Here is a 24991-nt window from a genome sequence, read left to right as displayed (position 1 = left end):
CTTCAAGAGATCCAAGGTGCTATCATATTTTATATCAACTGCTCTAAAATTGTGGACTAGATGGGATATGCTTCTACATCTCCTGCTAGTATGGAATGCTACTAACTCCCAGGAACATTTAGTGTGTTTATGGCAGAGTTGACAGCCGTTATCAGAGCCCTCCATTTTGTTAAGCGAGTGTTCCTTGACCATGTTTTGACATGTACTGACTTGATGAGCAGTCTTCAGGCTATTTGCCAATGGTATTCTTGTCACCCTTTGGTCTCCACTGTTCATGACCTTCTTGCTGAACTTTGTCATGCTGCCTGCTCAGTTGTCATGCTCTGGGTCTCAAGTCATCTGGGTGTCCCAGGAAATGAACTGGCCGACCCTTTGATTAGAGCAGCATTTACTCGCTCCCCTTTCGCTTTGCTATCCCTGAGTGTGAATTTTCGGGTGCACAGAAAATCTCTGCTTGTTCGGAAACTGAATGTCATCTGGTGGGCTGATACCCCTTCTAAATAACTTTGCACAATCAAGGACACTACTGCAGCATTCCAGAAGGAATCCACAGTCCTATGTCATCTCCACATTGATCATAACAGATTAACCCATAGTTTTCCTATGTGTAACGAACGAATCCCACATTCTGGTTGTGAAGCCTTACAGAGAGTGGCTCAGATCTTGGTGCAATGCACCCTCCTTTTAGTCCTTCATGCTAAGTTTGTACTTCCAGATTCATTTCCTCTAATATTGGCAGACAATTCACAGATAATTGACCTGGTTCTCAGTTTTCTCTGTGAAAGTGGTATTTTTTCTCAGTTATAAGTCCTCCAGAGCAGGACTGGGTTGTTGGGGATTTTAGGGGGGGGGGGGGGGGGGGATCTCCCACTGTAAGCTAGGTCTAGGGGATCCCTAACTCTACTTCCTTGATGAGGCTACTCTTTCATCACTCTTTTACTCTGCTGTAGTTGATTTGTTTTGCCTCATTTCTGCCGCACCCAATTTTCTATTCTGTGTGTCACACTCTGTTGAATAGTGTGTACTCTTAACTGTCATGGATCACAGGTGGGACAGGTGCAGGTGAGAAGTTTGAGAAGTTTCCTGTCACATGGAGAACCCCAGGGGTGCCCACCTGCTGACTTCCCTATCTCCAACTTGCTTTTATTATTGACGGTACAAAAGATGTCCATTACATTTTTAGCCTCCACACCTGACCAGACCAGGAAACATTCTTGGTGGATGTCTCTCCTTCTGCATACACCACTCTTCGATCAAGATACTGATGACCTCATTGTTTGGTCCAGCACCCTCCCCTCCCCCCCCCCCCCCCAAAAAAAAAAATTAATAAATAAATAAAATAAAATAAATAAAAAAATCAACCAGCCAAATAGGATTAACAGGGAATATTAAATGTATACAGTGAAGGGCAGCACGAATGGTCACAGATTTGTTTGACCTATGGGAGAGTGTCACTGTGCTGCTGAAAGAACTGAACAGGCAGACTCATAAACACAGATGCAAACTAACCCGAAGGAAGTCTACTGACAAAGTTTCAAGAACTGGTTTTAAATGATGATTCTAGGAATATACTACAACCCCCTACATATTGTTCCTATTGGGATCGTGAGGATAAAATTACATTAATTACAACACTCACAGAGGCATATAAACAATTAGCTCTCCCATGGTCCGTACATGACTGGAATGGGAAAAAAGCCCTAATATGAGGATTGGAACTTTAATAGTGGCAACTATTTATTTACAGCTCGTACAAAATAGATACAGGTTTCAAAGTTTGACTGACCTTCAAAGTAGTCACCAGCATTGTGTATAACCCATTGCCAGCAATGTGGAAGAAATAGGTTACCCTTAGCAGTGCCAGTTGTGTTGACAGTTTGAGCGGCATGTTCTTTTGCCCGACAAATTTGTAGCAGTTCTGAAGTGAATGCTGTGAAGTGTTTCCTTCAGTTTAGAAATTGAGTTGAACTCACGAGGGCTTAATTCAGGGGAGTGCAGTAGGTGGTATAGCATTTAGCACCCCATCAGTCAAACAAATCAGTAACAGTTTGCACTGTACTTGTTTGAGATTTGCCCTGCAAAATGATGGTCAGGTCCTGCAGAAAGTGTCATCACTTCTGTTTCTAAGCTGGTCATAGGTTGTGCTCAAAAAATGAACAGCATAGAGACAGAAGTGATAACACTTTCTGCAGGACCTGTCCATTATTTTGCAGGACAATGCTCAAGCACACACAGTGCAAGCTGTTAGTAATTTCTTTGACTGATGGGGCTGCTAAGTGCTATACCACCTACAGCACTCCCCTGACGTAAGCCCTTGTGAGTTCAACTTGATTTCTAAACTGAAGGAAACACTCCACAGTATTTACTTCAGAACTGCTACAAATTCGTCGAGCAATAAACCGCGCCGCTCGAACTGTCAACACAAATGGCACTGCTAAGAGTATCCTATAACTTCCACATCACTGGGAACGGGTTATACACAATGCTGGTGACTACTTCAACGGTCAGTAAAACTTTGAAACACGTATCTATTTTGTACGAGTTGTAAATAAATAGTTGCCGCTATTAAAGTTCCGTCCCTTGTAACTGGTACATTGGGCCTCAAAAGCACTGGTACAGTGGGCCTCTGCCATCCACTTCACAATGGTTTGCAGAGCATAGATGTAGATGTAGATATAGATAGAGTTTCCTCTATTGCCGGTGTGCTCCTCAAAGAATACTGACCTAGCACCAAATGGTCACCTGTTGATGACTGGCACGTGGTATCTAGTCTAGATTTATTTTGCAGAAAATTTCCTATATGGTAAATTGGCGAAAGGCTGTTCCAGTATATATAACATATATGTGTGAGGCGTTGCCTCACTGTGATGAAGCAGAGCTGGTAGGACTTGCATGTTCTCACTGAGCAGTGGTTTCAACTTCGTTTTTGTCTGGATGTCATTAGAAAGGGAAAAAGATGTTTCTGGCTGAAGGTAGCATGAACATTAGAAGTTTGATTGACCCTCTTGAGGAAGTAGCCTCACATGAGGGGAAACAAACCATTATGCACTCAGTGTCCATCCTGGAAGGAATTCTGCACCAAGGCCCCCCTAGTAGCAACCGAAAGCTCAAGTTGAAGTCAGCTGTAAATCATCACTCACATCAGCACAAACAACATCAGTCACCTAGGATTGGAGACAAATCTCAGTTACTTTCAAAGATTTCTGAAAGTGGTAATCACCACAGCTAACCACATTCATGGGTTCTCAGCACAGTTATTGGCTTGTACCCTCATTCTGAGGCATGAGTGGATCCTGTGGTGCTGAGTAAATTATGACAAATGTCTGGAAACAGTATCTACCATAAAATATCTGAGAGTACATATCCAGAGCGACCTTAAGTGGGATGACCATGTAAAACAAATAGTAAGAGAATCAGATGTCAGACTAAGGTTCATACGAAGAATCGTAAGAAAACATAACTCATTCATGAAGGAAGTGTCTTACAAGGCACTTATTTGACCAATTCTAGAGTATTGTTCATCGATTTGGAATCCTTACCAGGTAGGACTCATAGAAGAGAGAGAGAGAGAGAGAGAGAGAGAGAGAGAGAGAGAGAGAGAGAGATTGAGAGAGAGAGGGGATCCAACAAACAGTGGGGCATTTCATCACAAGATCATTTAGCTGGAATGAGAGCATTACAGAGATGCTCAACAAACTACAGTGACAGACACTACAAGAGAGGTGTTGTGCATTTCAAGAGAGTGCTTTCTGGAAAGAGTTGGACAACATATTACTTCCTCCCACCTTCTCCCATGTGCATCTCTTGCAATCTTGCAATGACCATGACAAGAAAATTCAAGAAATTATGGGTAATACAGAGACTTACCGACAGTCATTCTTGCCATGTGCCATTTGTGACTGAACAGAGGAGGAGGCATCAGTTTGTGATATCAAAAATACCCCCCTACCACACGTCATTATGTGGCTGGTGGAGTTGATGTAGATGTAGGTGCAGGGTCTAAATGAGAAACTTTGACAGTTACATGGTGAGCTCGGCTATAGGTTTTTTTCCTGCACTACAGGGTGGAGACTTGTAAAGTCACCCTGAACTGAAACTGTCACTTGGAGATGGAGTGCATGTAACATAAACATGATATTTTATGTTGGGCAAAACTCCGAGATCTCCAGATGAAAACTCTTGCTCTAAGAAGCCAGTTGTTAAACTAATCAGAAATCAGATTGAAGAGAAATAATATTAAAATACTAACTGCACAATTGCTATTGCATTTGAATTAGAGTTGCAGAGTTCACCTCTCTTCCAGACGGCTGTCTCCTTCACGTAATACTAGGAACTGAGAGTTGATTAAAAGTGGTAGTAGCAAGTAGGAACATTTGCATGAGTCCATGGAACACATAAAGGAAAGATAAATTCCACTCTTCAGGTGATGAAGTATTTATAGCGACAAGCAGAAAGACCTTTACTAGGATGGTCCAAAATTAACTCATTTGTAAACCAATATTGGTGAGAGTACCTGTGAGGGAGACTTAGATTAATAATCAGACATTTCAAGTGGCTGCAGGTCCAGAAAACGACATACACAAATTGCACATGCTCTTATAAATACTTCTAATTTTTGTCTTAGGCAGTTGACCTCTGTGCCCCTTGAACAAACTATAAATAGTTAAAGTCCTTTGTTCTGACCAAGGATCTCAAGTGAATGCCAGAATCAGAAATCACTTCTCAAACATTACTTCTTTGGAATCCCTGTGTCCTGCTTCCAGCTCCCAATGATTTGGCTGAAAAGAATGAAGTTCTACAGCATCCCACCTTGGGCCCATAGATGAATAATGAATAAGTGCAAATAGGTCATATAGTGATTCAAACACAACCGTAATTCATAATCATGGAGGTATCCCAATCAAACTATACTGATAGAGGATTACCTTTGTTAGTCAAGTATCATACATTATCTGTACCAGCAAAGAAGAGTAACAGTCTTGCAAAGTAATACTGAATGCATTTTCAGAAATTGCCTCCAACAACTAGCGTGATAGATCCACATTCTTCTTAATAGATAAAGAGAAAATATTTATTACCAACCCAGATCCACGTTCTTCTTAATAGATAAAGAGAAAATATTTATTACCAACCCAGTAAAAGCAAAAGAGTTATGGTTGGAAGTTGAATGCAACCAAATCACGATCTCAATACATGCATACTATGTAAAGACTCCACGGAAATGGTCACACTTTCACTACAGAAGAGAATGTACTGTAAGGATATTAACAAAACTTAATGGCAACTCAAGCATCCATAAAACTAGATTTATGTAAAACCTACAGCAGTTTTTAGTCACATCATGGCAAAACATCTGGTAGTAAATCCTAGGAGATTCATTTCCTGTATAGAATCAATGAACAGATTCAGACCATCATGTGGTGTTTCAAGGATATGTTTGTATGTGGAAACTGAAGACAACAGATAGGAAGCTGAAATGTAAAATTCCACATTTGAAAATGCATTCTACCACAAAGATACCAGTATTGTACTAAAACAGGTAATAACACACAGTCACAAATGAGTAACTGAAATAAGCACTTTCAGTACCATATTGAGAAATAATTGAATATACTCAAAGGAAATACATCCTGACAGAATGCTGTTAAATTGTATACTGAATACATTGCGGCATTGGCCCTTTCATAGTTCTTATTTATTTGTGATGTTTCATGGAATAAATAGTCCTTTGTTACTGGCCTGTAACCAAGATATGATCATATGCAGCAGTTTACAAGCTGTTATGTAGTTGGTTTGAGGAATTGTTGACTTATAAAACCCTGTATTTTATGCGGACAGTGAACATCTAACAGGATGATAGGACATCGGGTGTGCCCCTCAGATGTCTATAAACAGCTACTACATGCAATATGCATAAAATATTTGTACTCTTAGATTCCAGAATGAATTTTGACTCTGCATTGGAGTGAAAGCTACTGGCAGATTAAAACTAAATGCCAGACTGGGACCCGAACATGGCATATTTGCCTTTCATGAGCAAATGTTCTACCAAATGAGCATCAAGGCATGATTCATGACCCACCTCAACAGCCTCACAGAGGTAATGCCAGAAGTAAACCTGTAAGAACAGATCTTGAGTAGTGCCTGGATTGCTGAATCAGTAGATCATTTGGCTATGTAAGGCAATGTTTCTGGGCTCAAGTCTCAGTTTGACTCACAGATTTAATCTCTCAAAAAGTTTCACTCTCAGACTTTTCCAGTCTCAGACTTCTCACTGATGTTGTTGTCTAAAAAAAAAAAAAAAAAAAAAAAAAAAAAGTTGCAGTTTGCAAGGAAATGCAGACTCACTCAGTTAGTATCTCCAATTATTGTAGTGGATAACAGCTCTTTTCAAATGTGAGTAAATGTAAAATAATTGCCGGCCGAAGTGGCCGTGCGATTCTAGGTGCTGCAGTCTGGAACCGCGAGACGGCTGCGGTCGCAGGTTCGAATCCTGCCTCGGGCATGGATGTGTGTGATGTCCTTAGGTTAGTTAGGTTTAACTAGTTCTAAGTTCTAGGGGACTAATGACCTGAGAAGTTGAGTCCCATATTGCTCAGAGCCATTTGAACCATTTGTAAAATAATTCACATAACATAGGAAAAGATGTGATAGTATCGGATTACTAAATTGGTGGGAAATTCTACAGTATGCTCAGTGCTTCATACAGGGATAATAATATGGTCATGTGAAATGAAATGAAAATGTGAACTCAGTTATAGGGAAGATGAAATGAAAACTTAAATTTGTTTATATGATTGAGGGGAACTGTGTCCGTAAAGAAAACTACACAAGACTTTACTGCAGTTCATTATTTAATATTGCTCCAGGGTTTGGAGTTCCTATCAGATAGCTCTGACAATATATTTGTTCATTGAAGTAATTCGTAGACACACTGTTAGTATCATAACAAGTCACTCTAGTTAACAGGAACTAATACTTCACATTGATAGCACATTTATTGAGTACACACACTAGTATAGGTGCACCTGACTGCTTCCCTCAGAGAGATGGTGCAGTTATCTATAATGAAATACTGTTGAAGGAAGCTGCACCAGTGTTCAGTTGGATCTTGATAAGATTTCAAAATTGTACAAAGATTGGCAACTTGCTTTAAGAGTTCAGAAATGTAAAGCTGTACACTTCACAAAAAAGCATAGTAAGCTATTATTATGATATGATATCAGTAAGTCACAGTTGAATATGATCAATTCATACAAATACCTGTGTGTAAAACACAGAGATATGAAATGGAATGATCACATAGACTCAGTTGTAGGTATAGCAGATTGTAGATTGCATTTTATTGGTAGAATACTAGGGAGATTCAATCGGTCTACAAAGGAGATTGCTTACAAATAACTCATGCAAACTATCTTAGAATACTTCTCAAGTGTGTGGGACTCATACGAGATAGGACTAACAGGGAACATTTAATGTATCCAGGTAAGGACGGGACAGCATGAATGGTCACAGGTTTGTTTAAGCCTTGGGAAAGTGTCACAGAGCTGTTGAAGAAACTGAACTGGCATACTCTTGAAGATGGATGTAAGGTATACCAAGAAAACCTACTGACAAAGTTTCAAGAACTGGCTTTAAATGATGGCTCTATGAATATGCTACAACCCCCATGTAGTTATTAGTCTGAAGTCTCATTTGGCAACTTCTTCTTTCTCTAAGGCCACTATGCTCTTCAGTAATTCTGTATGTTTCCTCTGTTCAGCTGTATTGTTTGTCAGCACAACAATTACTCAATTACTGAGATATCTTTAGCAGTTTTAATCATCCTCCAGTTGGCTGCACGAAAAATAGTTGGCAGCCTTGTGTTCACATCCCTCTTTATATACAACTATGACATCGTATTTCTGAAGTTGTGACACTTACGTTGTCAGTCATCGTAACGAATCCATCAGGCTTGCAGTCATCACAATGCATGGCGGTCAATCATAACAGTAAATTGTCTGCCATATAAATAAGTTTGTAACTTGTTGATCGCCCAGACAACTGAAAGACACCCTTTCTCAGTCGCAGAGTGCTTCTCTTTGGATTTAGAAAGTAATCTGGAGGTGTAAGCAATCACTCTTTCCATATCATCCTGAACTGGTAATATAGCTGCACCTGTCCCGTAATCACTGTACCTGTATATGTATAAAAAAAGTTATTTATAGTTAGACTTGGAAAGGAACAAAGTTGTCAGTTTGCAGCTACCCACACACCTGATATGGCTGCAGCAGAAACAATATATGTATTTTCTTCATATGTTTCCCAGCAACCTGCAGTACTCAGTTTGCCTTCCAAGATTGGAATAGCCTTTCCTGTTCACTTTCACTGTTAGCTACAGACGGGTGTTTGTGTATTAGAAAAAGATCAGTACAAGAAACAAAGCATATACTGAAAGTGATTATAAATGGTAGTAGTTGTAACTGTCATTGGCAAAGTGGCATATGACGATGACAAACAAAATGGAAAAACATGACCAAACATGCTCTCTGATTGGTTGTTGTTAAGGTAGCTTTTTTGTACACAACTAGCTGTCATTCACTTTGTTATTCTCATCCTGGTATATTATTGGTGCGTAAATCCATCTTGGCATTCCTATCGAAATTGACAGGACTGATGAAGATGGCAGCACATGCTTAAGACAAAAAGAACTTCCTTGCTACTTGCTCCAAGAAAACTTGCTGTTTCACTGCAGCAGTTCAAGTAGTGGCTATGTGTGGCATCTGATATCTTTTATGCAGGAGGAAATCGAAAATTTCTTATAGCTCTTACATTTTATGGATTAGGAGGACTCATATTTTGTTAACTAAGTGCCCCAAGGTTTTTATTTCTTGCGTGATAGAGAGGCACTTTCTTGGACACAGTTCAGCACAGTTGTCTGGTGTCCTACATGTTCTTCAAATGTCTTGCAGAAAACAACATTGTCATCCAGATAAAAAAGACATGTAATCCATTTAAAATGGCAAATCATATTGCTCAGTGCACATTGTGGCTGGAGCATTGTACAGACCAAGTAACATAATTTTGGACTCATAGAGACTATCAAGTATTGTTGAAATGAAATGTCGTGTGACGAGGGCCTCCTGTTGGGTAGACCGTTCGCCTGGTGCAAGTCTTTCAATTTGACACCACTTCGGCGACTTGCTCGTCGATGAGGATGAAATGATGATGATCAGGACAACACAGCACCCAGTCCCTGAGCGGAGAAAATCTCCGACCCAGCCGGGAATCGAACCCAGGCCCTTTGGATTGACAGTCTGTCGCGCTGACCACTCAGCTACCGGGGCGGACCAAGTATTGTTAAAGCAGTCATTTTCCAGCCAGCCTTGATCTGCCAGTAGTGGAAAAATGTTACTAATAGTGAAAAAATAATTTGCTCCTTTAAGATAGCCTGCCTAATATTTTCCCCAGATGGTGAACCTTTCTTTGTGGTTCTTAAACCACAGCTGTACCACTCTAATAAAGGTAAATATTGGTAAGACACATCATGCTACACGACATGAGGTATTTTGTGGCACATCAAATCTCTCTATCTCTCTCTCTGTCTCTATGCTGTCCAGCATGCCTCGTAATCACTGCTAGATACGTGATGTGCATCTGACCCAGTGATACTTTTGTATCTATTGGTACCTTCACAATGTGGATTGTAGGTAGAATGTACTGTTTGCTGCGTATAAAGGTATAGCCTTATAGAGCCATGGCATTGTCTACATCTGAGATTCATAGTGTATAATCTGGACTCAGTTACCAGTTACCAAATTAGGGCTATCAACAAGAAATAACACTTAGTGTTGAAAACACATTTATTGAGACCCAAAAAAGTTCCCATGGAGCTGAACTGCCTGCTTCAGCAGGTAATGCTCCTATTTATAAATATTAGCAAATTATTAACCTGACACTTGAATGTGGCAGTGTTAGGTGGGGGATATTTGGAACTGGGTAGTGTGAAATAACAGTAGAGACTGGCACTGGACTACCATGTTTACAGTATTACCAGTGTCAGCAAACAGTTCTGTTTTAGTCATTATCAAATTCTTTATGTACAGTGATTTGCTTTATGTTGTGCATAGCTTATTATTGTCTTTTCTTGTGTTGAAATGAATGAAGAGTCTAATCCAGATCTATTATGGGGTTCGAGTATGCTCCTCATCACACCTGAAGGATTGGTAATTCCTATGGCCATTATGTCAGTTCCGCTTTTCCAGGAGAACAGAACTTAGGCTGCAGTCCTGAGAGTCACAGGCAGGGCTTCTTCTCCCACTTTGCACCTCCCCCTCTGGCCAGTCTATGCGCATTGTTGACCACTATCATATAGTGGCCACACTTTACAATATTCAATAAATAAAATTAGTCGCTGAACATTCCAGAAATCAGGAATTTTACTGATAAATAACTGAAGTAGGTGGGAATTGAACTGAAGGCCCACACATTGGCAGGTGGTGAGCATAAACACACAGCACAGAGTAATACACATAAAACACACCATTTTACTCTTCTTTGCCTCACTGAGTTGTAGTATTAAGTGTATTCACTATATAGACGGCCAGATAATTTATTCACTGCATGAACTGCTATCCAGATACTCAATGTCATGATATAAGCCTCACTCTTCAGAGCACAAATTTCGATTGGTAAAAGTATATTTTGAGATTTTATTCATAACTGTTATTTTTCAGCAGTTGTGATGTATATTTTTCTGAATAAAATTGAGTCATCAGCTATTTGATTGGAAGATTTATTTCAGTTTACTGGTTTTGACAGATTAATCTGTAACTTCAGAAAACTTCAAAATTGAGCTATTTAAATCTTCTAAGCCAATATTGAGTGAGTTTTTGTAATAACCTTCTGAGAGTTTACATACTTGTGTAACCATGTTCTAATGTTTGTAAATTTTGGAGACTTCCTAAGGCGACAGATTAATTTGTCAGAACTAGTTAAGTGAAACCCATATTCCAATTGTGCAACTGACTTTTGAATTTTATTCTGAAAAAGGTCTATTTTGAGTTGCTATCTGACTCACAGTTTCATCTCCTGCCATAAAGCACTACACTTGGGCAAAAATTTCATTCAGAATTACTGCATCGTTTGTTGTACAGGCATTCCCCACCCTCTGCTGTTCCCTAGGGGTACCTGGACCAATAATTAGAATTTTCTCATTGCTTTGGAATCTGAGTTTCTAAACCAAAGACACTTCTTTATTTATTTATTTAGTATCCTTGCATCCCATCATTGTAAAATGATACAGGATTTGTCATAAAGGATCTTACATAGACAATAGGTAATAAAAGATTTACAATTATATATTGGCTAATAAAATATTCTTACGTATAACGTGAAGCAGTACGCACACAACAACGGTCATAATATATGAGATCAGCATAATAAATAAATACAATTTATTTTTCAAATGATCACGTCAGTCACTGTGATGAAGTAAATTATCTACTCTATTTTGCATGCTGATGATTCAAGTGTTCCTCAACACTATAAAAACTTTTTATTTAGCATTTCTTTGAGTTCTCCTTTGAATATGTGGAATTTTGATGTTCTTTTAATTTCATTTGGTAGTACTGTAAACAGAATTTTAGGTTGCTAAAGAGCGATTTTTTTGATACATGGTTTATTTGTAAATTTCTCTATGAACATTGTCAGTATTCCCCATTTTCTAGGTGTAGAATTTGATTGTGTGTCTTCATAAAATATATACTTTCGTAATTATAGATACGTGTTAGGTCATGATTTTTAGTTCCTTGAAAAATTTTTTACATGACTCTCTCTGTGTCATTCCTTTTATTATTCTTATTGCTCTCTTTTGGAGCATAAATGTGTTTCACCATACTGGTTTTCCCCCAAAATATGATGCCATATCTTAACATGTTGTGTATGGGTGCAAAGTGTAAACATAACACTGCATCAATACTGTAGGAATTTTTTGGCATTCCACGAACATAACAGTACTGACTTAATTTTTTGTTTAACATTTCTTTATGTTTCTCCCACAAATTTTCATCTAGCCATTCTCCTGAAAATTTAGTATGTGTGGTTGCTTTAACTTTACTGCCCAAGTTCTGCTGTTAGGTTGGTTCCTAGTTTGTTCTATGTCTGAAGTTTATCCACACTGTTTTCTTTTTTTCATCATTCACAATTAATTTATTATACCTAAACCATGTATCTGCTTCTTCTGCAGCTGCTGTGACTCTCTCCTATATGACCACTTCATCCATAGCTTTAACAAATAGAGTAGTGTCACCGGCAAACAATACTGCATCTGCTGCTGATATATGGCTTAGCATGTCATTTATAAATATTAAGAACAGTAATGGTCCAAGTACCGAACACAGCCGTGTGGCACCCCACTTCTGACTCTTTGGTATGCTGATAAGTAAACTTTGCCCAAATGTTGTATCTCTAACATTTGATACCTGTTAGAAAGATAGGATTTCAACCAGTCATATGCTACTCCACAAATCCCATAGCAATATAGTTTCCTGATGAATAAATTATAGTCAGTGACATCATTTGTTACATTATTTGAGAGAATATACTATCTCAGACTCTTCATTTTTATAAAAGAGGTTTCTTTGTTGAAAGCATAAAGAATGATAAAAAGAAAGAAATCAAAATCAAATATTTACAGAAATAATTCATTTTCTCCGATTACAGTAGGTATAATCAAACAGAATGTCACCTTGCTAGACTGAAATAGATTCATCAAGACAGAATTGCTGGGTGCCATTGAAAACTTGAAGATTGATAAACAAATAAAAGATAAGGGAAGTGCAGATTGGAATTTGACAAACTACAGATGAGATAAACATGAGTAGAGACAATAAACCAGAGAGGACACAAACATGAACAATGAAAGATAAATATGGAAAAACAAGCAAATTGTGAAGAGGAAATCACAGAGAACAATATGAGCAGTGGGAGGTAAATACCTACGTGTGAAGAAGTCTATCAAAATGGACATTTAATGTGAAAGTGAGGGAAGTTAGATAACAATAAAAAAACGTGAAAGTGAAGGAAGTTAGATAACAATAAAAAAAAAGGTAAGAGTACCTCAAGCTGGCATTGATGATGAATGAAACATATGGTGCACAGCAGTGCCCCATTAATGTTGTTCTGACTGTGAGGCTAAAAAGAGAAATCCAAATCAAGTACGTATTGAAGTAGCAGAGATCACATCTGTTGTGCTGTAGGGAGAGTTGTTCCAAAGATACAGTGTGTTATTATTATAAGCATTTTCTACCTGTGTCAGTTCATTTTTCCAGTATAGTGGCTGTAATTGAAACATAACATTAATTCATGAAATTCAATGCAAGTCAGTTGACTTTGATATGCATCACATCACAAATGACTCACCTGCTAAGATTGCTGTTCTTACAAATCTGAAATTGGAGAACATAGAAATAATGAAAGTAGGAGTCATAAAGAAATAGCAGGTTCTTAATTCCATCTATTGGTTGTATGTAGTGATATATGCAAAGAAATAAGAGGTTGAAACTTCCTGGCAGATTAAAACTGTGTGCCCTACCGATACTCAAACTCAGGACCTTTGCCTTTCGCGGGCAAGTGCTCTACCATCTGAGCTACCGAAGCACGACTCACACCCAGTCCTCACAGCTTTACTTCTGCCAGTATTTCGTCTCCTACCTTAAAAACTTTACAGAAGCTCTCCTGCGAACCTTGCAGAACTAGCACTCCTGAAAGAAAGGATACTACGGACACATGGCTTAGCCACAGCCTGGTCACGAGTTCGAGTCTCGGTCAGGCACACAGTTTTAATCTGCCAGGAAGTTTCATATCAGCGCACACTCTGCAGCAGAGTGAAAATCTCATTCTGAAATAGGAGGTTCTTAATTTCATTTATTGGTTTATGTAGTTATATGTGGAAGAAAGTTTCACCATGATTGTAATACACATTTTCTGTTCTATTGTTTATTTTTCAGGTGTTGTACCATATGTTCGAATCTTACACTGAGATGGGGCCTGAAAACATTATTTATACTGATGTCTTAGCAGGCCTGGCTTCATTTTTTGTTGTTGCCTTAGGAGGCACAATCATTGGAATTATCTGGGGCTTCCTTACTGGTCTCGTTACACGATATACGCATCAAGTTCGTGTAATTGAGCCAATATTCATCTTTGTTATGGCCTATTTAGCCTATCTTAATGCAGAAATCTTCCATATGTCTGGCATACTGGCGTAAGTATTGATTATTTAGTACTGATAAATTGTATACTTGTATTTATATGTCTGAGGATCTGTTACATAATTAACACATTTACATTTTAGCTATAAGAAAATGGATTAAACAGTATTGTCTGGTAGTAGGTCATAAATATAAAAAGCAAAGCTCTTTTAACTGCATTATTAAAGTTTTACTATCACAGGTGTTATTGCTATGTAATAGTAATAAAAATACTGGTCTTAGTATTTTCCAAGCCATATAGCTAAATTATTGGTACTGTTTTCTGCTGTAGGCTGTTATTTTACTTTCTTTTTTATCTGATAACTTTTCTCCATTTATTTCTAAAGCTACAGCCATAAACCTCCCACATTATTTGTGTAGTGTTACTGTTATGTTTTGGTAGTTGTAAATGACTATTATATCTATTCCTCTTGCTATATGATTCCTATTCTGCTCACAAGATTACAAAGAGGTCTTTCATATATTGAAAAATGAGTACAGGTAACATTAGACATAAAATTATAGTAGCTTAATGCCAACTGCTTTGTTTGTGTAGTCTGTTTGGTCTCTATAGATATTTTCAATATTCACAAACTGCAACACCTTTTAAATTTCTCACGCTAATTAAGGCCATAGAAGCATGGCCTTTTCCTAATGTTATTGTGACCAAAAAGCTATTATGGTTGCTGCAGTCTCAAGGTTTTTGTTTTGTTAATCCCACCTTTGCACCTTTGTGGTCATATTTCCATAGAAACTTTCATGCCCTGAAACATATTTCTGTATATCTAATTGAGAAGTGAAATATCAGTTTTCATAGATTTAGCTTCATAATTTTTTTGATATAATGAAATATTCCTTAAAAATTTTCAACCCCTTCTTCACCCCATTAAGGACCTAATTTCCAAAGCCAATGAAACACTTTTTTTAACAGAAAAGAGAAATACAAATTTTAGTAGGTTTTGCTTTGAAACTGCATTATTAATCAAATAATTTCATAAAACTTTTCATCTCCTATTTCACTCTATTAGGGGTTGAATTTACAAAAAGACTAGCAACTGAGAAGCCAAATACCAGTTTTCATAGATTTAGCTTTAAAAAAGCTTTAGTAGTTCTTTAATAATGATTTATTACCAAAAAAAGTTCACACACCATTTTATCCCCTTAGTAGTTCAGTTTCCAAAATGGTTGAAACACAGTTTTTTTAATGACTGAGAAACCAAATACCAACTTTCAAAGTTCTAAATTCAAAATTGCCTTAAACAATGACATATTTTGAACAAGCCTTTCATCACATATTTCAACCCTTTAGGAGCAGAATTTCAAACTGTCCCTTCTTAAACCATGCTACAGCATAAGATCGAGTCTCTATATGTCCTTCTTTTCAGAGGTGGTTGCAGGACTTGGCTGTTCGATACAGGATGTCAAATTAAACATTTTTCAGCCATCTAGTTCCCAAACTTATTTTATTTGGCTACTAACTTCGGTGATTTACTGTGCCATCTTCAGCCCCCGACCAATGTGTAGAAAGATTCCACCTCAGTTCTGTTCGAAACAGGGGCCAGCAATAACTGGTATTAGTAGATTTCTGCTTGCTCTATTGATCATTGCAACCATCATCTGCCAACACGTCAGCTGATGTTGACTGCAGGGGTCTAAAGATGGCAAAGTAAATCACCGAAACTGGCAGCCAAATAAAATAAGTTTGAAAACTAGATGGCTGAAAGATGTTTAATTTGACATCCTATATAAGGTCCACACCATCTCCAAATTTCAAGTTTCTGTCCTCAGGATTTTGGGCTGGGCAGTGATGAGTTAGTGTATCAGTCTGATCTTATTTCATCCCCTTAGGGCTTGAATTGAATTTTCAAAAACAGCGAAACATGTATTTTCTCATTTCCAACCAGGAAACCAAATACCAATTTTCACAAGGAAATATCTTCTTAAAAATTTCTCTGCCTCTTCTGCAGAAGAGCTTCTGTGAAGTTTGGAAGGTAGGAGACGAGGTACTGGCAGAATTGAAGCTGTAAGGATGGGTTGCGAGTTGTGCACGGGTAGCTCAGTTGGTAGAGCACTGGCTCGTGAAAGGCAAAGGTCCTGAGTTCAAGTCTCAGTCCGGCACACAGTTTTAATCTGCCAGGAAGTTTCACAAATTTTCATGGATTTAGCTTCAAAACAGCTTGCATATTGAAATATTCCCATAAAAATTTTCATCCCCTATTTCACTCCCATATGGGCTAAATTTTCAAAAACACTGAACCAAGCATTTTTTATTTGTAGCTGAGAGGTCAAATACCAATTTTCGTAGGTGCAGCTTTAAAAATTCTTTAATATCAATTTTTTTTAAATATTTCATCCACTGTTTGACCGCAGTAGGGGGGTTAAATTTCCAAAAATGCTGAAAGATGTATTTATTTATTTCTGACTGGGAACAAAATACAAATTTTCATAGGTCTAAATTCAAAATTGTCCTAATACTGAACTATTTTCAAAAACCTTTCATCCCCTATTTCACCCCCTTCAGGGTGGAATTCCAAAAAATCCCTCCTTAAATGATCCCTACAGTGTAAGATCAACACCCTCTCCAAATTTCAAGTTATAATTGTACAAATACAAGGATGACAGCATGCTTCATGTGTATTAATGCTAAAGAATGGAACCAATGATTGATTAGTGTTTTTAGGTAATCTATAAAGGATTGAATAATTTGCAATGTCTGATGTTTTTTCTGGGCTGATTTATAAATATATATTTACAGGTATTTATTCTGGTTATGTGCATAATGTTGCAGCAGTGCCCTTTGTCAGTAGCTGTGAGTGACAGTTTTAGGTAGGCTCACTTGCTAGGTATAGTTTAGAAAGTGAGCATGTCTGGCATCTTTGCTCACAAAACAATTGTAGATAATTTATTGTTTGTGCTTAAGAACAAATTCATCAATGAGGCAAGACATGTGAAAGTATACCTTATGTTTTGCATAGCGTAAAAAAGTTTTGAAATAATTTAGTCAAGATGTTTCTATGAATTCATGAAGTAATTTTTAACAAGATAAATTGAAAGTCAGCACTCTGAAGACTCATAATAAAATAAAAGTTGATAATAAAGTAGACAAGGAAGTTATATGTTACGACCACTGAAGATGAGTCAGATGATGAGGGCTCTTCAGCAACATAGATTATTTGAATATTGAAGCTCTCTCACTCTCAAACACAAAGATTTCTTCATTAATAGCAAAAGATGGTGATCATGATGATAGAGATAAGAGGGAAGACTGTAGAAAGGCACAGGGAAGAATAAGTTACAAAGAATTGTGACTCAGGAGACCCAAAAAGGATAAATGACATAAGCAACACTGGAATTCAAATTGTGATGTGTAGAAAACATCTCTGTTCTTCTCTACTCTTCTCCTTTATGCTTATATAAACTTGTACCTTTCCTTTAGTTAAAATATAATGAGTGATGTGGCATTACACTGAAGTGCCAAAGAAAGTGGTATCGTTGTTGTTGTTGTTGTGGTCTTCAGTCCTGAGACTGGTTTGATGCAGCTATCCATGCTACTCTATCCTGTGCAAGCTTCTTCGTCTCCCAGTACTTACTGCAACCTACATCCTTCTAAATCTGCTTAGTGTATTCATCTTTTGGTCTCCCTCTAAGATTTTTACCCTCCACGCTGCCCTCCAATGCTAAATTTGTGATCCCTTGATGCCTCAGAACATGTCCTACCAACCGGTCCCTTCTTCTTGTCAAGTTGTGCCACAAACTCCTCTTCTCGCCAGTTCTGTTCAATACCTGCTCATTAGTTATGTGATCTATCCATCTAATCTTCAGCATTCTTCTGTAGCACCACATTTTGAAAGCTTCTATTCTCTTCTTGTCCAAACTATTTATCATCCATGTTTCACTTCCATATATGGCTACACTCCATCTAAATACTTTCAGAAACGACTTCCTGACACTTTAATCTATACTCAATGTTAACAAATTTCTCTTTTCAGAAACACTTTCCTTGCCATTGCCAGTCTGCATTTTATATCCTCTCTACTTCAATCATCATCAGTTATTTTGCTCCCCAAATAGCAAAACTCATTTACTACTTTAAGCCTCTCATTTCCTAAACTAATTCCCACAGCATCACCTGATTTAATTCGACTACATTCCATTATCCTCATTTTGCTTCTGTTGATGTTCATCATAAATCCTCTTTTCAAGACACTGTCCATTCCATTCAGCTGCTCTTCTAGGTCCTTTGCTGTCTCTGACAGAATTACAATGTCATCGGCAAACCTTAAAGTTTTTATTTCTTCTCCATGGATTTTAATTCCTAGTCTGAAATTTTCTTTTGTTTCCTTTACTGCTTGCTCAATATACAAATTGAATAACATTGGGGATAGCCTACAATCCTGTCACACTCCCTTCCCAACCACTGCTTCCCTTTCATGCCCCTCGACTTTTATAACTGCCATCTGGTTTCTGTACAAATTGTACATAGCCTTTTGCGCCCTGTATTTTACCCCTGCCACCTTTAGAATTTGAAAGAGAGTATTCCAGTCAACATTGTCAAAAGTTTTCTCTAAGTCTACAAACACTAGAAACATAGGTTTGCCTTTCCTTAATCTTTCTTCTAAGATACGTCGTAAGGTCAGTATTGCCTCACGTGTTCCAACATTTCTACAGAATCCAAACTGATCTTCCCCGAGATCGGCTTCTACCAGTTTTTCCATTCATCTGTAAAGAATCGCGTTAGTATTTTGCAGCTGTGACTTATCAAACTGATAGTTCGGTAATTTTCACATCGTCAACACCTGCTTTCTTTGGGATTGGAATTATTATATTCTTCTTAAAGGCTGAGGGTATTTCGCCTGTCTCATACATCTTGCTCACCAGATGGTGGAGTTTTGTTAGGCCTGGCTCTCCCAAGGCGGTCTGTAGTTCTAATGGAATGTTGTCTACTCCTGGGGCCTTGTTTCGACTCAGGTCTTTCAGTGCTCTGTCAAACTCTTCATGCAGTATCATATCTCCCATTTCATCTTCATCTACATCCTCTTCCATTTCCATAATATTGCCCTCAAGTACATCGCCCTTGTATAGACCCTCTATATACTCCTTCCACCTTTCTGCTTTCCCTTCTTTGCTTAGAACTGGGTTTCCATCTGAGCTCTTGATATTCATAGAAGTGCCTCTCTTTTCTCCAAAGGTCTCTTTAATTTTCCTGTAGGCAGTATCTATCTTACCCCTAGTGAGATAAGCCTCTACATCCTTACATTTGTCCTCTAGCCATCCCTGCTTAGCCATTTTGCACTTCCTGTCGATCTCATTTTTGAGATGTTTGTATTCCTTTTTGCCTGCTTCATTTACTGGATTTTTATATTTTCTCCTTTCATCAATTAAATTCAATATTTCTTCTGTTACCCAAGGATTTCTACTAGCCCTCGTCTTTTTACCTACTTGATCCTCTGCTGCCTTCACTACTTCATCCCTCAGAGCTACCCATTCTTCACCTATTGTATTTCTTTCCCCCATTCCTGTCAATTGTTCCCTTATGCTCTCCCTGAAAGTCTGTACAACCTCTGGTTTAGTCAGTTTATCCAGGTCCCATCTCCTTAAATTCCCACCTTTTTGCAGTTTCTTCAGTTTTAATCTACAGTTCATAACCAATAGATTGTGGTCAGAGTCCACATCTGCACCTGGGAATGTCTTACAATTTAAAACCTGGTTCCTAAATCTCTGTCTTTCCATTATATAATCTATGTGATACCTTCTAGTATCTGCAGGATTCTTCCATGTTTACAACATTCTTTTATGATTCTTGAACCAAGTGTTAGCAATGATTAAGTTATGCTCTGTGCAAAATTCTAGCAGATGGCTTCCTCTTTCATTTCTTACCCCCAATCGATATTCACCTACTATGTTTCCTTCTTTCCCTTTTCCTACTCTCAAATTCCAGTCACCCATGACTATTAAATTTTCGTCACCCTTCACTACCTGAATAATTTCTTTTATCTCATCATACATTTCATCAATTTCTTCATCTGCAGAGCTAGTTGGCATATAAACTTGTACTACTGAAGTAGGCATGGGCTTCATGTCTATCTTGGCCACAATAATGCATTCACTATGCTGTTTGTAGTAGCTGACACGCACTCCTATTTTTTTTATTCATTATTAAACCTACTACTGCATTACCCCTATAGGTATAGGCCTGTGTATTCAGATACAGATATCTGCAAACAGACAGAATATTGCGGTGCAGTTGGCACCGTCTATATAAGACAACAAGTGTCTGGCACAGTTATTAGATCAGTTACTGCTGCTACAGGGGCAGGTTATCAAGATTTAAGCAATTTAGAACGTGGTGTTATAGTCGGTGCATGAGCGATGGGACACAACATTCCCGAGGTAGCGATGAAGTGGGGATTTTCCCATACAAACATTTCATGAGTGTACCATGAATATCAGGTATCTGGTAAAACATCAAGCCCTCAACATCGCTGTGGCCAAAAAAGATCCTGCAAGAATAGGACCAACGATGAATGAAGAGAGTTGTTCAATGTGACAGAAGAGCAACCCTTCTTCAGATTGCTGCAGATTTCATTCCTGGGCCATCAACAAATGTCAGTGTGCAAATCATTCAACAAAACATCATCAATAAGGGCTTGATGACTGCATGACCTTGCCTGGGCCTGTCAGTACTGACACTGGACTGTTGATGACTGGAAACATGTTGCCTGGTCAGACGAGTCTCATTTCAAATTGTATTGAGCAGATGGGTATGTACTCTATGGAGATAACCTCATGAATCCATGGACCCTGCATGTCAACAGGGGACTGTTCAAGATAGTGGAGGCCCTGTAATGGTGTGGGGTGTATGCAGTTGGGATGAAATGGGAGCCCTGATACGTCTAGATACAACTCTGACAGGTGACCATGTATGTAAGCATCCTGTCTGATCACCTGCATCTGCTCATGTCCATTGTACATTCCAACAGACTTGGGCAATTTCAGCAGGGCAGTGCAATGCCCCACACGTCTAGAATTGTTACAGAGTGGCTCCAAGAACATTCTTCTGAGTTTAAGCACTTCCACTAGCCACCAAACTCCCCAGACATGAATATTATTGAGCATATCTGGGATACCTTGCAACATGCTGTTCAGAAGAGATCTCCACCCCCCACCCCCATGGTCTTACGGATTTATGAATAGTCCTGCAGGATTCATGGTGTTAATTCCCTACATGATATTAGCCAGGTATACCAGTTTCTTTGGCTCTTCAGTGTAGTTAAAATGGCTTGTGTTTGGGTGGATCAGTATTCAGATCCTTTACAATCAAAACACATATGTTTCCCACTATTTTAAGTCACTGTATACAAAAGACACAATGTCTTCTTGGGAAATGTTATGGTTTACTAAACTACCTCTATGCTGATGGAATTATTTAAACTCTATCATTCCTTGCTTCCTTTAGTCCTGTGTAATGTTCTGTAGCTGAGAATCTTATCCTTACTGAGTATGTGGTATTCTTAAGTTTATTTTAACATCGATGCCTATACCATACTTCTGCAGGTGTTAGCTATACCAGCAGAAAAATGATCATGTCATTTCACAAAAAAGATGAATGTGTTCCTTTTTAAAAGACAGTCAGTAAAGTGGGGAACCAACTGCCTCAATCCTCACTCTGCCTTCCTCCTCAAAGATTTTGGCATGCAAACATATTCCTGCTCTTTTAACAAAGAACATTTTAAATCCCTTTACCCAGTCTCTCTTTGTAGTTAAGCCTACATACTCACCATCTCCCTGTCATTACCCCTGTCTATATGTGTCTCTCTCCACCTTCTTTATCTCTCCTTGATTTACAGTATGTCTCAGTGCCACTGTCTTCTCACTAGTTCAAAATGCCACCTTTCTGTCTTTCTTTCTCCATGCCTCCATCTCCAATGTACCTCAGCAGCTCAGAAGTTCTAGGGTCCAACTTACCTTTTCCCCTATACCCATATGTTAAAATTTCTGTCCAAAATGTACTCTCCCCTATACCTGTATGTTAAAGCACACAGGTTGGGAGGGCCCAGTTCCCACAAGCATACATATCAGGTGTAGAAGTATGAAACCAGAATTTCCTATAAATGGTGCTAGCCATCGGTGTAGGGCCCATGAAACCACACCTGCAATGTCATCTGCTTCTTGTAACAGCTGACGACGAATGTCAACATACAGTAACGCAAGGTCAACAAACAGTAATCCAAGGTCCATACATTGGTATCTGTTTCAAACACATAAACATGTTGAGTTTTGTGCCTACGAACAAGAGGATTTGTGGACAGATTGGTTTTCTGTTATCATTTGAAGAAAACTCCTGCAGAATTGCATTGAATGCCTGTAAAAACTTTTGGTGACCATGCTCTTGAGGAAACACAGTGTTTTGAGTGGTTCAAAAAATTCAAAAGTGGTGATTTTGATGTGAGAAGCGATGAGTGCAGGAAACCACCAAAAAAGTTTGAAGACAATGAATTGCAGGTCTCATGGGATGAAGATGATGCTCAAACTCAACAGGAACTTGAAAAACCAATTGAATGTGATGCAGAGAGCCATTTCTCTTCAGTTGAAAGCTATGGGAATGGTGCGGAATGTGAGAAAGTGGGTTCCGCATGAACTGAATGAAAGATAGCAAGCAAATCGAAAGACCACTTGTGAAATTCTGTTTGTCAGATACAAAAGAAAGTTGTTTCTCGATTGAATAGTGATAGGTGATGAAAAATGGATATATTATGAGAACCCTAAGTGTCATAAATCATGGGCAAATCCAGGCAAATCATAAATGGAAAGAAGACAATGCTCTGTTTGGTGGCATCAGAAGGGTGTCATCTATTATGAACTGCTAAAACTTGGTGAAACCATTAACACTGATCACTACCAACAGCAAATGATCGATTGAAATGGAGCATTACTTGAAAAAGACTGGAATATGGAAAAAGGCAACACAAAGTCATATTGCTCCATGATAACGCCCCATCACACAGCAAAATGGGCCAGGGAAATGATCGAGGCATTCAGTTGGGAAATACTACGGCATGTGGCCTATTTTCAAGACTTGGCTCCATATGATTATCATCTATTGGCATCACTGGGACACACTCTTGCTGAACAACACTTCAGTTCTTATGAAAATACATGAGAATGGCTCGCTGACTGGTTTGCTTCAAAAGAAGAACTGTTTTTTTGGTGTGGCATTCATAGCCAGCCACAGAGGTGTGAGAAATGTATAAATAGCAATGGAGACTATTTTGGATAAAATATTGTTTATCAGTTTCAAACAACAGATGTGTAATTATTGCAACCAAATTCCGGTTTCATACTTTTACACTTGGTATGGTTTCCATTCATCTGTATTTTTCATTTTCACAGTCTCCTCTTTCTTTTGCTCCTGCTGCTTTTATCTCCAGCCATTTCTCTTTCTCTTTCACTGACACTTTATCCCTCCCATCATCACTGTCTCCTGTCTCTTTTCCTCCCACTGGGAGTATCTACTGTCTCTTCCACCATCACTCTGCTACTTTCTTTCAGCATAAAAAGCACAAATATGATCACATGCCAGAAGTTTTAGCAATTAAGGTAGAATGAGGATAGACACATCTCGTTCCCCACTCCTCTGTCAGTATCTTTTAAAGAGGAACATATTTACATTTTTTGTGCTCTGATAGGAACATTCTTTCACTGGTTTCCTTCTTTTCCCTGCTACAGCTGGGTGTGCTACACATGAGGAACGAATTCTCTATGTCAGTAACAATTTGACAGTTTATTTATATGCTTTGACACATTTGCATACCTTGGCACATAAATACAACAACAAATATTCATAATATTAGGTTAACACAAAATCATTTGCTTTACATTTCTTCTGGCATCTTTTCTCATCGATTGCAGTTCATCAAAAATGCTCAGCTTCTGATTTGTATCATAAAAGGATGAAATTTTTTTTATAAATATTTTACTGAATGTGCAGCTTTTCCAGTTTTATGGTTTTTGGCAGTTTTTAAAGTTATTTTCAGACATGTTAAGACCCTTTTTAGATCAATTTTTGTCACTCTAGAACCACGTTGGGCATACTTGTATTGGCCTGAAGTGCCCATTATACATAGAGCGTGTCATAAAGTTTTATTGTTGAAAAAATGCTGATCAATAATGTAGTTTGGTAACCTCAGAATCCTTTTGATGACCCTTTCCATATGTTCACTACGTCATTTAGAACTGCTTTTACACCTCAGACCTGTAATTACATGCATATTTTATGTGCGTAAGTTTGGTAAATTTGAACCTCAGGGTCTCAGTAACAGATAATGATATCAAAAAAAGCTTCGCAGTTTCCTGAGAACATCATCTTAAGGACGTCTGGTAAAATTTGTATGGTTTTCCACTGATAGAATTTATAGAAGCGGTCATCCCCACAATAGATATTTTTGTACTCAAAAACCATTTTTTTAGGGATTTTCTCACAAACAGCTGAAGAACAAATGGTACTTTTATAAGCCACCTAAGCTCAATCCTAGACCACACTTGTTGCAAAAGCACCAACCAATTTGCTCAATTTGTGTGGGTCGGAGGAAGTGTGTAATGTTTAAATTTTGATTCTTCACTGTAGGGTAGCTACAATATTCCCTATTCTTCCAATAGGTATACATACGGGTGCAAGGCCAAAGACCATCCAAAACCCTTGATTCCTTATCTCTGTCATCAATAGAACCCAAGAGATGGCCCCTTGAAAAATTGCATTTTCA

The 24991-nt window shown here is 38.3% G+C and overlaps 1 protein-coding gene across 1 annotated transcript in view; it reads left to right on the top strand.

Annotated features, from left to right (window-relative positions):
• The window catches only part of LOC124789035 (sodium/hydrogen exchanger 3), a 627528-nt gene that overhangs the window by 466873 nt on the left and 135664 nt on the right, over nucleotides 1–24991 (top strand). Inside the window, exon 3 of the mRNA XM_047256324.1 lies at nucleotides 13989–14245. Coding sequence (XP_047112280.1) covers nucleotides 13989–14245 — 257 coding nt within the window. The remainder of the gene's footprint in view (nucleotides 1–13988; nucleotides 14246–24991) is intronic.

The sequence above is a fragment of the Schistocerca piceifrons genome, chromosome 3 (genome assembly GCF_021461385.2).
Source record: "Schistocerca piceifrons isolate TAMUIC-IGC-003096 chromosome 3, iqSchPice1.1, whole genome shotgun sequence".
Lineage (NCBI taxonomy): Eukaryota > Metazoa > Arthropoda > Insecta > Orthoptera > Acrididae > Schistocerca > Schistocerca piceifrons.
Note: the sequence above shows the minus strand (reverse complement) of the source record. Positions and strands in the feature narration are given on the sequence as shown.